General features: G+C 53.5%; 2 protein-coding genes across 3 annotated transcripts in view; one reads left to right on the top strand and one right to left on the bottom strand.

The window, feature by feature from the left end:
• NR2F6 (nuclear receptor subfamily 2 group F member 6) overlaps nt 1-4,845 on the top strand; it is a 13,018-nt gene extending 8,173 nt beyond the window's left edge. The window contains exons 3-4 of the mRNA XM_017501217.2: nt 51-617; nt 4,140-4,845. Of these exons, the coding sequence (XP_017356706.1) occupies nt 51-617; nt 4,140-4,414 (842 nt within the window). The 3' untranslated portion in view covers nt 4,415-4,845. The remainder of the gene's footprint in view (nt 1-50; nt 618-4,139) is intronic.
• A 1,747-nt stretch (nt 4,846-6,592) lies between these two features.
• On the bottom strand, nt 6,593-10,726 carry OCEL1 (occludin/ELL domain containing 1). Of its 2 annotated transcripts, XM_017501216.2 has the most exons (6): nt 10,609-10,726; nt 10,089-10,268; nt 9,759-9,964; nt 8,075-8,240; nt 7,773-7,826; nt 6,593-7,008 (listed from the first exon to the last, which is right to left on the bottom strand). In XM_017501216.2, exons 1-6 carry the CDS (start codon nt 10,675-10,677, stop codon nt 6,886-6,888), a joined length of 798 nt encoding a protein of 265 aa, XP_017356705.1. In that variant the 5' UTR covers nt 10,678-10,726; the 3' UTR covers nt 6,593-6,885. The 2 variants fall into 2 exon arrangements, with proteins under 2 accessions (XP_017356705.1, XP_037584687.1); XM_037728759.1 differs by having other exon boundaries at nt 9,759-10,297; nt 10,609-10,698.
• Between the last annotated feature and the right edge of the window lie 3,668 nt (nt 10,727-14,394).

Genomic DNA, 14,394 nt, shown 5'->3' with positions numbered 1-14,394 from the left:
CCCCGCCTCCCCTCCCGCCCCCACATCCCTCCTGTCCCCGCCTCCCGCAGCGGTGCAACGCGGCCGCATCCCGCACTCGCTGCCGGGCGCCGTGGCCGCCTCCTCGGGCAGCCCCCCGGGCTCGGCGCTGGCGGCGGTGGCGGGCGGCGGAGACCTCTTCCCCGGGCAGCCGGTGTCCGAGCTGATCGCGCAGCTGCTGCGCGCGGAGCCCTACCCGGCGGCGGCCGGGCGCTTCGGCGCGGGGGGCGGCGCGGCAGGCGCGGTGCTGGGCATCGACAACGTGTGCGAGCTGGCGGCGCGGCTGCTCTTCAGCACCGTGGAATGGGCGCGCCACGCGCCCTTCTTCCCCGAGCTGCCGGTGGCCGACCAGGTGGCGCTGCTGCGCCTGAGCTGGAGCGAGCTCTTCGTGCTGAACGCGGCGCAGGCGGCGCTGCCCCTGCACACGGCGCCGCTGCTGGCCGCCGCCGGCCTCCACGCCGCGCCCATGGCCGCCGAGCGCGCAGTGGCCTTCATGGACCAGGTGCGCGCCTTCCAGGAGCAGGTGGATAAGCTGGGCCGCCTGCAGGTCGACTCCGCCGAGTACGGCTGCCTCAAGGCCATCGCGCTCTTCACGCCTGGTGAGCCGCGCTCCAAAGGGGGCAGTGGGGTGGGGGGGGACCCAAGGGCGGTTGGGAAGAGGATGGCCAGGACCCAGACTCCAGCCCCCATAGCGCCCCGCTCCCCAGGCCTGGCGCCCTGCACGCGCTGTGAGCGAGCGGTCGTGGGTGGCCGTAGAGGGATGATGTAAGCAGTGTGACACTGTGACACCCCCACTCTGTGATCTCAAGAGGCTCGGAGAACTCTGAACCCCGGATCCCAGACCCATCTTCCTGTTCCCAGGGTCCCCGAGACCCCTCCTCCCTCACCACAGGGCCCTTCATGCTTAGTGAGCACTGATAGCACAAAGTTGGGGGGATGTGGGAGGAAAGGTCCTGACCCCTCGCTTCTGGCCCCCTCAGGCCCCCACTGCCTGATTCCTGGGCCCCGGGCAACCTCCAGGTAGCCAGGGACCCAGGGACGTAGGGATTTAGGTAGGGGTGTGGCTCGGAGGCCCCTCCCATTGAGGGGCGGGGCAGCCCCACAATCTTCTTAACACAAACATCAACTTTCTATCAGTGGCAGCCCAACCGTATTCCAGTACCTGGCGGAGCAGCCAGCTTTGTTTTTCCACTTTATCTTTTTATTTGTATTTCAATATTTTGGGACTGGGAACCTAACACGGTTCACTGCAGCCTGGACCTCCGGGCTGAAGCAATCCTCGCTCCCACCTTAGCCTCCTAAGTAGCTGGGACCACAGGCATGCACCACTATTCCCGGCCAATTTTTTAAAAAACATTTTCTGGGCCGGGCGCGGTGGCTCAAGCCTGTAATCCCAGCACTTTGGGAGGCCGAGGCGGGTGGATCACAAGGTCAAGAGATCAAGACCATCCTGGTCAACATGGTGAAACCCCGTCTCTACTAAAACTACAAAAAATTAGCTGGGCATGGTGGCGTGTGCCTGTAGTCCCAGCTACTCAGGAGGCTGAGGCAGGAGAATTGCCTGAACCCAGGAGGCGGAGGTTGCGGTGAGCCGAGATCGCGCCATTGCACTCCAGCCTGGGTAACAAGAGTGAAACTCCGTCTCAAAAAAAAAAAAAAAAAAAACATTTTCTGTAGCGACAGGGTCTCACCATGTTGCCCAGGCTGGTCTTGAACTCCTGGGCACAAACAATCCCCGTGCCTCAGCCACCCAAAGTACTAGGGGTATAGATAGGCATTAGGATGCTGTGCCTTTAGACAAACATCTCTCCCGCCTGGCTCCTGGGAGCTCTTTCCCCTACTGGAAGGCTCTAGATCCCATCGTATGTATCTTTGGGGCTAGGAAGCAGATCCAGGCTACTCGGGGAGGTGGCTTTCATCTGATAAATACGGCTCGCAAGGTTGCTCAGGCCTGCAATCACGACGCTTTGGGAGGCAGAGTTGGGAGAATCACTTGAGTTCGAGGTTGCAGTAAGCTCTGATTATGCCACTGCATTCGAGCCTGCACAACAGAGTGAGACCACGTCTCGAAAATCAATAAATACGGCTTTATTTATAGTTTTCCCAGAAGATTTTTTCTGGGGTTCCCATCTTTTTGGGTCTCTCTCTAGACTGCCACATTCTCTCACAGCACAGGCCCTTCTGGGCTCTGTGGTCCTCAAATTCCCTTCCCAGCCCCACCTTCCCTGCAGGCTTCCTTAAAACCTGTCTCCTTGACCAGGCGAGGTGGCTCACACCTAAAATCCCAGCGCTTTGGGAGGCCGAGGTGGAGGGACTACTTGAGGTCAGGAGTTCAAGACCAGCCTGGCCAACATAGCCAAACCTGTCTCTACTAAAAATACAAAAATTAGCCGGGCATGGTGGCACGTGCCTGTAATCCCAGCTACTCTTGAGGCTGAAGCAGGGGAATCACTTGAACCCAGAGGCAGAGGTTGCAGTGAGCTGAGATTGTGCCACTGCACTTCAGCCTGGGAGACAGAGTGAGACTCCATCTTAAAAAAAAAAAAAATTAGAACCTATCTCCCTGCCAAAGACATCAGTTGGGCGCCAACCACCCTTGAAAGATCACTGCCTGCACCCCGTGCCACTGTGGGTAGGTGAGACCACCTCACTATCTCTGGAGGAACGGCACTGTCTTAGATTCTCCCATTTGCATGTCAAGGTACCATCACCCCCTTCCTGTCTACTGTTCTTCCCCGCCCCGCCCCCACCCCCAGTGTTTTTATGGTGTTAGGTCTTATGTTTAAGTCTTTTTTTTTTTTTTTTTTTGAGACAGGTTCTTATTTCTCTGTTGCCCAGGCTGTGCTATGATCACAGATCACTGTAGTCTCCTGGCCTCAAAAGATCCTCCCGCCTCAGCCTCCTCCCTCAGTAGTTGGGGCTACAGGCACATCCCATCATACTGGGCTAATTTTTATTTATATTTCTAAATTATTATTTTTGTGATGGAGTCTCGCTCTGTTGCCCAGGCTGGAGTGCAATGGTTGTGTCGTGGCTCACTGCAACCTCCAACTTCGGGTTCAAGCGATTCTCCTGCCTCAGCTTCCCGAGTAGCTGGGATTACAGGCACCTGCCACCACGCCTGGCTAAATTTTATATATATATATATTTTTTTGAGACGGAGTTTCGCTCTTGTTGCCCAGGCTGGAGTGCAATGGTGCGATCTTGGCTCACCGCAAGTTCCGCCTCCTGGGTTCAGGCAATTCTCCTGCCTCAGCCTCCTGAGTAGCTGGGATTACAGGCATGCGCCGCCATGCCCAGCTGATTTTTTGTATTTTTAGTAGAGACGGGGTTTCACCATGTTGACCAGGATGGTCTCGATCTCTTGACCTCGTGATCCACCTGCCTCGGCCTCCCAAAGTGCTGGGATTACAGGTGTGAGCTACCACGCCCGGCAGTTTTATATTTTTTTTTAGTAGAGATGGGGTTTCAACATGCTGGCCAGGCTGGTCTCAAACTCCCAACCTCAGGCCATCCACCCACCTCAGCCTTCCAAAGTGCTGGGATTACAGGTATGAGGGTACCTGGCTGTTTCTTATTTGTATATTTATTTGTATATTTATTTTGAGACAGGGCCTCCCTCTGTTGCCCAGGCTGGAGTGCAGTGCCATGATCCCAGCTAACTGCAGCCTCTGCCTCCCAGGCTCAAGTGATCCTCCCATCAGCCTCCTGAGTAGCTGTGACTACAGGTGTGCACCACCACACCTGGCTACTCTTATTTTTAGTAGAGATGGAGTTTCATCATGTTGGCCAGGCTGATCTTGAACTTATAAACTCAAGTGATCCACCTGCCTCAGCCCCTAAAGTGCTGGGATTATAGGCATGAGTTACTGTGCCTGGCCCTAGCTAATTTGTTTTTGTAGAGAAAGGATCTCACTATGTTGCCCGGATTGGTCTCAAATCCTGGCTTTCGATGATGCTCCTGCCTTGGCTTCCCAAAGTGCTTGGACTGTGGGTGATGAGCCATCATGCCCAGCCCCCTGTTCTCACCCACAGTCGCAATTGGTGTCCCCTAGTCACCCATGTGGGCCCTGTGTTCTCCCGCTGCCTCCCACCCTGTCTGACTTCCCTTTGTTCCCCAGATGCCTGTGGCCTCTCGGACCCGGCCCATGTGGAGAGTCTGCAGGAGAAGGCACAGGTGGCCCTCACCGAGTACGTGCGGGCGCAGTACCCGTCCCAGCCCCAGCGCTTCGGGCGCCTGCTGCTGCGGCTCCCCGCCCTGCGCGCGGTCCCTGCCTCCCTCATCTCCCAGCTGTTCTTCATGCGCCTGGTGGGGAAGACGCCCATCGAGACGCTGATCAGAGACATGCTGCTGTCGGGGAGTACCTTCAACTGGCCCTACGGCTCGGGCCAGTGACCACGACGGGGCCACGTGCGCCGTGGCCAGGCCTGCAGACAGACCTCAAGGGACAGGGAACACTGAGGCCTCGAGGGGTCTCCCAGGGCCCAGGACCCTGGCTTCTCTCCTCAGACTTCTGTTTTGTAAAGACTGTGAAATGTTTGTCTTTTCTGTTTTTTAAATGATCATGAAACCAAAAAGAGACTGGTGATCCAGGTCTCAGCCTCGTCCTCCCAGGACCCCTGGCCCGGATGGAGCATGAACTTACGGGATGGTGGGGGCGGCTTCCCTGGTGTGATGGACAAAGGCCTGGCATCTGGACCGGAGGGGCCACTCCAGCGGGCAGGGGTAGCTAGCGTGTGCTAGGCCAGATCCTCTGGACGCGTAATCTACGTCAGACACTACATGATGACTCAATCAAAGCCAAGAATAAAGATATTTCCTACCTGTGTGGCTTCCCTGATCTTTATTTATTTATTTTTTTTTTGAGACGGAGTCATCCTCCACCTCCCAGGCTGGAGTGCAGTGGCGTGGTTTCGGCTCACTGCAACCTTCGCCTCACAGGTTCAAGCAATTCTCCTGCCTCAGCCTCCCCAGTAGCTGAAACTACAGGCACCCACCCCCACACCCGGCTAGTTTTTTTGCATTTTTGGTAGAGATGAGGTTTCACCATGTTGACCACGTTGGTCTTGAACTCCTAACCTCAGGTGATCCGTCCCCACTCAGCCTCAGAAAGTGCAGGGATTACAGGCGGGAGCCACCTTGCCTAGCCTCAGTTATTTTCTTTGGTCAGCACTTAATTTTTTTTTTTTGAGATGGAGTTTTGCTCTTTCACCTGAGCTGGAATGCAATGGTGCAATCTTGGCTCACTGCAACCTCTACCTCCTGGGTTCAAGCGATTCTCCTGCCTCAGCCTCCTGAATAGTTGGCATTACAGGTGCACACCACCACGCCCAGCTGATTTTTGTACTTTTCAGTAGAGATGGGGTTTTGCCATGTTGGCCAGGGTGGTCTCGAACTCCTGACAGATGATCCACCTGCCTCGGCCTCCCAAAGTGTGATTATAGGCATGAGCCACTGCCCCAGCTCATGGTTTGGACTCCAGTGTCCTTGGGAGAAACCTCTGGGGGCCAGTCCTGTCACATGATCTCAGCCCAGCCAATCAGAGCCCACCATTCCCTGGGCCACAGCAATTGGTTTATGATGGGCTTGGGATTCCAAACCAGCCAGTGAGATTCTACAGCAGGATTGGGAACTGGGAGGATCTAATTAAAGCAGAGCCAAGGATGGATGATCTATTTCCCAAGATGCCTTTGGAGCCCGTGGATCAAGCCATACCTGAAACCCTTGGGTGTTTTAAGTTCTATGAACTCAGACTTCCCCCTTTCATGCCTGAGTCAAACTGACGTCAATTTTTTTTTTCTCACATGGAACTAAAAATCTGTCTCAGGGCCTGGCATGGGTTGAGCACTGGAAGACCCTCCCCCCAGGCCAGGCATATGAACTGTGCCCACACAGTGCCTGGGGTCAGTTGCTGTCCTGAAGTGCCAGGGAGACATGGAGAATGGAGGAATCTGGCTGGTCGCAGTGGCTCATCCCTGTGATCCCAGTACTTGGGGATGCAAGGCAGGAGGATCGCTTGAGCCCAGGAGTTTGAGACCAGAGACAGACCCCACCTCTACAAAAAACAAAATTAACCGGGTGTCGTGGTACATGTCTGTGGTCCCAGCTACTCAGGAGGCTGAAGTGGGAAGACTGCTTGAGTCTGAGAGGTGGAGGCTGCAGCAAGCCATGATCACGCCACCGCACTGCAGCCTGGGTGACAGAGCGAGACACGGTCGCAAACAAACAGCTGGGCGTGGTGGCTCACGGCCTTTAATCCCAGCACTTTGAGAGGCTGAGGTGGGCGGATCACAATGTCAGGAGACCAGCCTGACCAACATGGAGAAACCCATCTCTATTAAAATACAAAATTAGCCAGGTGTGGTGGCACATACCTGTAATCCCAGCTACTCGGGAGGCTGAGGCAGGAGAATTGCCTGAACCCAGGAGGCGGAGGTTGCGGTGAGCCGAGATTGTGCCACTGCACTCCAGCCTGGGCGACAAGAGCGAAACTCTGTCTCAGAATGAATAAATAAACAATTTGTGTGTGTCACAAATGAGTGCAATCAGACGTGGTAAGCAACTATACTCAGCAGGTGTCTAATACGTGTTTATTTCACTGAAATGGAGAGCAGGACCTACTTGCAGGGAACAGGTTGAGATCTGGAGTCCCTGTAGGGTCAGAGCTAGAGGTCCTAGAGGAGGAAGTCCTGGGAGGCCTGCCCGGAGGAGGGGCTGTCAAAGCTGAGTCCAAAATGAAGAAGCCTTTGCAGTTTTGGAGAAAGCTACCCCTGGCAGGGGGAACTGCAAGAGGAATGGCTGAGAGATACCAAGAAAAGCCAGGGACCTGCATCCCCACGTGTCCCTCTGCCTGTCTGCAGGGGCACTCAGAAGTACACAGAGCCCTCGCTGTCTCCTCGGTCATCGAACTTCTGGATCTGGGTCTTGAGATGCCTCAGTTTACCCTTCAGGTAGTGGCAGCGAGCCTGCTTGTCCAGGAAGCCAGGGTCCTAGGCAGGGCGACAACCCGAAGGCCTTGCAGCAGTCTGCCCTGCGGCCCTCCAGCTGCTCAAGCCTCTGCCTTTCATTCTCAGAACCTCAGTGTTTCTCCTTGAAATGGCACAGGCAGCCAGGTGAGTCGGGTGAGGTGGTTCTTGCCTGTAATCCCAGCAGTCTGGGAGGCCAAGGTGGGCGGATCCCTTGAGGCCAGGAGTTTGAGACCAGCCTGGCCAACATGGTGAAACCCTGTCTCTAAAAATATAAAAATTAGCCAGGTGTAGTGGTGGATGACTGTGATCCCAGCTACTCAGGAGGCTGAGGCAGAAGAATCACTTGAACCTGGGAGGCAGAGGTTGCAGTGAGCTGAGATCACGCCACTGCACTCCAGACAGAGCGAGACTCTGTCTTGAAAAAGAAAAAGAAACTGGCTGGGCGCAGTGGTTCATGTCTGTAATCCCAGCACTTTGGGAGGCCAAGGCAGGCGGATCATGAGGTCAGGAGATCAAGACCATCCTGGCCAACATGACGAAACCCAGTCTCTACTAAATACAAAAATTAGCCACTACAGGTGGTGGTTCGTACCTGTAGTCTCACCTACTCGGGAGGCTGAGGCAGGAGAGTCGCTTGAGCCCAGGAGGTGAAGGTTGCAGTGAGCCGAGATTGTGCCACTGCACTCCAGCCTGGGCGACAGAGCGAGACTCTGTCTCGGAAAAAAAAAAAAAAAAAAAAAAAAAAAACTGGGCCGCATGCGAGTGTCAGGGGATGCAAGACTCACCATTTGCTTCTTCTCAAACTCCCTCCAAACTCGGGCTGCAACTTGGGCCTCCTTCTGCAAGAGGAGGAGGAGAGAGGGGCTTTAAGGAGAGTTGAACTCAAGGGGGGATAAGGAAACTGAGGCTCAGACAGACTAAATGCCCATCTAGTGGGGACTTCAAGGGCTGACCTTAGCCATATGTCATGGCACCCAGCCAGCCTAGAGGAGAAAGTCCTGGAGATCTGGACCCAGTGGGTATCCCAGAGGCTTAGGTCGGGCCACTCATAAGGGCTGCGGGGCAGGGCTTTCTCCCCAGCGCTGACCTGGCTTTGGGGTGGGGGCAGGGAGCTCAGCCGGGCCTCCAGCTGCCTGAGCTTTGCCTGTGCGCACCCCACCTCCCTCTGGAGCTCCAAGTACTCTCCATACTGGTCCTGGAACACCGCGGCATATCGGCTCCGTTCCCTTGCACTGCTCACCGGTGGGTACTTACTAGCAGGTTGAAGGGGGTCAGAGTGTGAGTGTAACGAACCCCACCCTCTCCCAGTCAGTGTAATTGGCTTTTCTTTGTCCATGCTGAGTCCCCTACTAAAAATGTCCCTTTTCTCTCCCTCTTTTTATTTATTATTATTTTTTTGAGATGGAGTCTCAAAAATCCTAAAGTAGCTGGGATTACAGGCACGCACCACCACACCCAGCTACTGTTTTGCATTTTTAGTAGAGACGGGGTTTCACCATGTTGGACAGGCTGGTTTCGAACTCCTGGCCTCAGGTGATCTGCCCGCCTTGGCCTCCCAAAGAGTGCTGGCATTACAGGCGTGAGCCACCGAACCCGGCCTATTTATTTATTTTTATATTTTGAGATGGAATCTTGCTGTCGCCAAGGCTGGAGTGCAGTGGCACGATCTCGGCTCACTGCAACTTCCATGTCCCAGGTTCAAGTGATTCTCCTGTACTCAAGTGAGTCTCCTGAGTAGTTGGGATTACAGGTGCCCACCACTGCACCCAGCTAATTTTTATACTTTTAGTACAGACAGGTTTTCACCATGTTGGCCAGGCTGGTTTCAAACTCCTGATCTCATGATCCACCTGCCTCAGCCACCCAAAGTGCTGGGATTACAGGCGTGAGCCACCGCGCCTGGCCTTATTTTTTTTAAATTTTAATTAATAGGCCGGGCGCGGTGGCTCACGCCTGTAATCCCAGCACTTTGGGAGGCCGAGGCGGGCGGATCACGAGGTCAAGAGATCGAGACCATCCTGGCCAACATAGTGAAACCCCGTTTCTACTAAAAAAAAATACAAAAATTAGCTGGGCATTGTGGCTCTCGCCTGTAGTCCCAGCTACTCGGGAGGCTGAGGCAGGAGAATTGCTTGAACCTGGGAGGCGGAGGTTGCAGTGAGCAGAGATTGCGCCACTGCACTCCAGTCTGGCGCCTGGTGACAGAGCGAGACTCTGTCTAAAAAAAAAAAAAAGTTTTTTTTTAAATTAATTAACATTAATTAATTTACAGAGACTGGATCTTGCTGTGTTGCCCAGGCTGGAGGCTTATTCACAGGGGCAATCCCACTACTGATCAGCAAGACATTCTTTTCTCTTTTTACGCTTTGCTAAACTTTCATTTTTTTTTTTTGTGACAGAGTTTTGCTCTTGTTGCCCAGTCTGGAGTGCAATGGCGAGATCTTGGCTCACCAAAACCTCCACCTCCTGGGTTCAAGCGATCCTCCTACCTCAGCCTACTGAGTAGCTGGGATTACAGGCCTGTGCCACCATGTCCAGCTAGTTTTGTAATTTTAGTAGAGATGGAGTTTCTCCATGTTGGTTGGGCTGGTCTCAAACTCCCGACCTCAGGTGAGTAATCTACCCACCTCAGCCTCCCAAAGTGCTGGGATTACAGGCTTGAGCCACTGTGTCCAGCTACTCTTTGGTAAACTCTTATTCAACTGTCAAAGCCCCAGCCTCAGTGTCCCCTCCTGATCCTAGGCATGAAGAATCACCTGGGGGACACTCACAGCTCATAGTCGGGCACTGGGTGGGGCCTAGGCATATGCCCCTTAGGGATGACTCCAATAGGCTTCTTGGCGTCCAGGAGGGCCTGGGAGAGCAGCTCATCCTCAAACACAATCGTCTTCGGCCTTGCCTTGTGGGGTCTCGGCTGGGGCTGGCACGGAGGGCGGGGGGCGCTGGTTTTGAGGCCTCGAGGCGTCAGTCTCTGCAACTGCCACAGGAGTCGTGGTTTGGAGTTAAATCGGGGTGTCGGGAAACCGGAGTCCCTCAAACTGGGGGGACTATATCTTTTGCCTAGAGACATGGCCTCAGGACCCCGTCCTGGTCAGGCTCACCGGGGGCCCTGGCCCAGGCGGGTGGGTCTGCAGCAGGTGCCCCCGGGAGCCACGAGTCTTGGGGGGCTCCCGGCTGGGCATCGGTCTGTGGGAGACGCAGCTCAGGGGTTTCCGGGCTGATGGGCGAATCCTGCGGGGGGCGTCGTGGCCCGCGCGCGGCGGGGGTGGTCTGCGGGCGGCCTGCGGGTGGACACGTGGAAAGGACACGCCTGGCGACGCCGAGAAAGGAGGCGTGGGGAGGCGGGTCCGGGAGCTGCCAACCCTTACCCCGTCTATGGTTTTTGCATAGACGCACGCGATTGGTCCGTAACGACTTCCAGACCCCGCCCCCGACGGCGTAACACGGAAGAACGGTATGCAAAAGAGCCCTGACGTCGCCGAGCAGCTCCAGTTAACCCCTGCGCTGCCGCAGCCTCGCCCTCTGGGGCACGAAGAGCCCACGGACAACCGCGCCCGAGGAGCTCCTGGGGACCTCCGCCCCGCCTGCAAGGCCGCCCAGCTCGCTACCGCCCCGGGTCACCTGTCCCAGCGTCTGGGGCTCCAACCCTTGGTCCGCTGTCGGAGAGGCGCTGGAGTCCCGGCTGTGCATTAACTGCAGGCTGGACCCGACTGGCGGGGTCGCTCCGTAGGGCAGCGGGGCGGGGTCTGACAAGAGGGGGCTGGGCCTGACGGCGTGAGGGCGGGGCCGGCCTGGCTGGGCTTGGCCGCACACCTGAGAAAGAGGTTCGACTCCGACCTCGCCCCTCAAGTTTATTTGTCTGAAAAAAAGGGATGGTTTTGCAAATTTAAACTTTGTTTTTTCAGCAATTATATTAAAAAAAAAAATTTAACAGTCTCGCTTGCCCAGGCTGGAGTGCAGTGGCGTGATCTTTGCTTGCTGCAGTCTCCACCTCCCAGGTTCAAGAGATTCTCCTGTCTCAGCCTCCCAAGTAGCTCGGACTACAGGGAACTACAGGCGCCCACCACCACACCCAGCTATTTAAAATTTTTTTTATTTTTAATTTTTTTATTTTTAGTAGAGACAGTTTCGCCTGTTGACCAGGCTGGTCAAACTCCTGACCTCCAGTGATCCTCCTGCCTCGGCCTCCCAAAGTGTTGGGATTACAGGCGTGAGCCACCATGCCTGGCCCCTTTCTTTCTTTTATTTATTTTAAGGGTGAGCAAGTGGTGTTAGACAGCACTTTTTTTTTTTTTTTTTGGTTTTTTTGTTTTTATCCTTTTTGTGGAGAATGGGGTCTGACTGTATTGTCCAGGCAGGTCTCGAACTCCTGGGTTCAAGCTTTCCTTCCGCCTCTGCCTCCCTAAGAGCTGGGATTACAGGCGTGAGCCGCAGCACCTGGCTAGCAGCCCTTTACTTGCAGTGCATGGCTAACTCATAGTGCACCCAAAATCGGCTTTTTTTTTTTTTTTGATACAGGTTCTGGCTGTGTTTTCCAGGCTGGAGGGCATGATCATTGCTCACTGTGGCCTCAACCTTCTTCCTGGCCTCAACTGATCCTTCCACCTCAGCCTCCCAAGTAGCTGGAAGCACAGGTGACACCACGTCCCCCTAAATTTTGTATTTTTTGTAGAGATGGGAACTGGCTATGTTGCCCAGTCTGAACTCAAACTCCTGAGTTCCAGTGATCGACCCACTGCAGTCTCCCACAGTGCTGGGATTAGTGGCATGATCCTGTAATTGTGCTCGGCAATTTTTTTTTTTTTTTAGATGGCGTTTTGCTCTTGTTGCCCAGGCTGGAGTGCAGTGGCGTGATCTTGGCTCATTGCAACCTCTATCTCCTGGGTTCAAGCAATTCTGCCTCAGCCCCCAAGTAGCTGGGATTATAGACATGCGCCACTACGTCTGGCTAATTTTGTATTTTTTAGTAAAGACAGGGCTTCTCCATGTTGGTCAGGCTGGTCTTGAACTCCCAACCTCAGGCGATCCGCCCGCCTCAGCCTCCCAAAGTGCTGGGATTACAGGCCTGAGTCACTGTGCCCAGCTCTTGTTGACTCTTAGAAGTTCTTCAAATCTCAGCCGGACTAGGTGGCCTTACACTTGTAATCCCAGCACTTTGGGAAGCTGAGGTGGGTGGATCACTTGAGGTCAGGAGTTCGAGACCAGCCTGGCCAACATGATGAAACCCTGTCTCTACTAAAAATACAAAAATTAGCCAGGTGTGGTGGCATGCACCTGTAATCCAAACTATTTGGGAGGCTGAGGCAGGAGAATCACTTGAACCTGGGAGATGGAGGTTGCAGTGAGGCATGATAGCACCACTTCATCACTCCAGCCTGGGTGACAGAGCAGGACGCTAAAAAAAGTTCTTCAAATGTCAAGAAAATTCATTTAACCAGGCAGTGTATCTTTTTTTATGGCTGCTATAAATTGGATGCTTTAAAACATTTTGCAGTTATGTACATATATAGTACACAGAAATGAATTTTTAAATATCTGTAAGTTTCTTCCTAGCTTATGGAATTCTCTTGTTGAAATATCTTTAGTTGCATTTCTTGGGTCTATCATGTATACAGTCATATCATCTGCAAATTTTGCCTTCTCATTTCTTATTGTTCTTTTCCTTCTTTTCTTATTTTTTAAAGTATAATTTCTTTCTTTCTTCTTATTTTAGAGATGGGGTCTCACTATATGCCCAGCCTGGAGTGCAGTGGCACCATCACAGCTGACTGCAGGCGTGAACTCCTGGGCTTAAGTGATCATTGCCTCAGCCTCCCGAATAATCGGAACTATAGGTGCGCACCACCACACCTGGATTATTATTATTATTATTTTTTTGAGACACAGTTTCGCTCTGTTGCCCAGGCTGGAGTGAAGTGGTATGATCGTGGCTCACTGCAACCTCTGCCTCCGATGTTCAAGCGATTCTTCTGCCTCAGTCTTCCAAGTAGCTGGGATTACAGGCCTGTGCCACCATGCCTGGCTAATTTTGTATTTTTTAGTAGAGACGGGGTTTCACCATATTGGCCAGGCTGATCTCAAACTCCTGACCTCAAGTGATCTGCCTGCCTCGGCCTCCCAAAGTCCTGATATTACAGGTGGCATGAGCCGTGCTGGGCCATTCCTCATTGTGATGGTAGAAATATTGAGTATTTGCCACTTAAAGTTGACGCTGCCTTTGGCTTGAGATTTTTTTTTTTTTTTTTTTTTTTATGAGACAGGGTTTCACTGTGTTAGCCAGGATGGTCTTGATCTCCTGACCTTGTGATCCACCCATCTCGGCCTCCCAAAGTGCTGGATTACAGGCGTGAGCCACTGCGCCCAGCCAGCTTGAGATTTTTAAGAGAGGAGAATAATCTATTTTCTTTCTTTTTCAATTAGGAGACTTTGAGTAATGGAGGCAAAACAGTACAAAGTGTCATTTCAGCATGTGATTTTGTTTTCTTTTTTGGAAACAGAATTTCCTTCCTGTCACCCAGGCTGGAGTGCAATGGCGTGATCTCAGCTCACCACAACCACCGCCTCCCAGGTTCCAATGATTCCTCTGCTTCAGCATCCCAAGCAGCTGGGACCAAAAGTCTGCACCACCACGCCCACTAATTTTTGTATTTTTTGTAGAGACGGGATTTTATCGTGTTGCCGACTGGTCTCAAACTGCTTAGCTCAAGTTATCCTCTGCCTCAGCCTCCCACAGTGCTAGCATTACAAGGTGTGAGCCACAGTGACCCGGGCAATGTGGCCTCCTAAGGAGTCATAAGGAATCATCTTTGTGTCTCAGGCATAAACTTCCTTTTATTTTTTTTGAGTAGGGGGTCTCACTCTCTCACCCAGGCTGGAGTGCATTGACATGATCACTATTCACTGTAGCCTCCAATTCCTGGGCTCAAGGGGTCCTCCTGCCTCAGCTTCCCCAGTAGTTGGGATTACAGGTGGACGTCACCATGCCTGGCTGTCTCTTTCTTATGATCTACTTTTTCTTTTTTGAGACGGAGTCTTGCTCTGTCACCCAGGCTGGAGTGCAGCAACACGATCTTGGCTCACTGCAACTTCTGCCTCCCGGGTTCAAGCAATTCTAGTGCCTCAGCCTCCTGAGTAGCTGGGATTACAGGCGTGTGCCACCACGCCCGGCTAATTTTTGTATTTTTTGGCAGAGACGGGGTTTCGCCATGTTGGCCAGGCTGGTCTCGAACTCCTGGCCTCAAGTGATCCACCTGCCTAGGGATTCCAGGCATGAGCCACCACATCTGGCCCTGACCTTCTTCCCCTGCTCATGCACTGTCTGTGGCTCTTCAGGGACCTCCAAAGACCCTCAAATCTCACTGCCCAAAAAGCACTGCTGGAGAGGGGGCAGGGGACAGACAGAAGACA

Source organism: Cebus imitator, unplaced genomic scaffold, assembly GCF_001604975.1.
Source record: "Cebus imitator isolate Cc_AM_T3 unplaced genomic scaffold, Cebus_imitator-1.0 Scaffold280, whole genome shotgun sequence".
Classification (NCBI taxonomy): domain Eukaryota; kingdom Metazoa; phylum Chordata; class Mammalia; order Primates; family Cebidae; genus Cebus; species Cebus imitator.
The sequence above is the reverse complement of the archived record's forward strand: the minus strand, read 5'-3'. Positions and strand labels throughout refer to the sequence as shown.

Coding starts and splice junctions, on each gene's coding strand:
- OCEL1 (XM_017501216.2), bottom strand. CDS start 10,677: ATGCACAGCCGGGACTCCAGCGCCTCTCCGACAGCGGACCAAGGGTTG. Junction 8,241..9,758: donor CCAGTGCCCGACTATGAGCT/GTGAGTGTCCCC, acceptor TCAACCTGCTAG/TAAGTACCCACCGGTGAGCA. Junction 7,009..7,772: donor AGTTTGAGAAGAAGCAAATG/GTGAGTCTTGCA, acceptor CGCCCTGCCTAG/GACCCTGGCTTCCTGGACAA.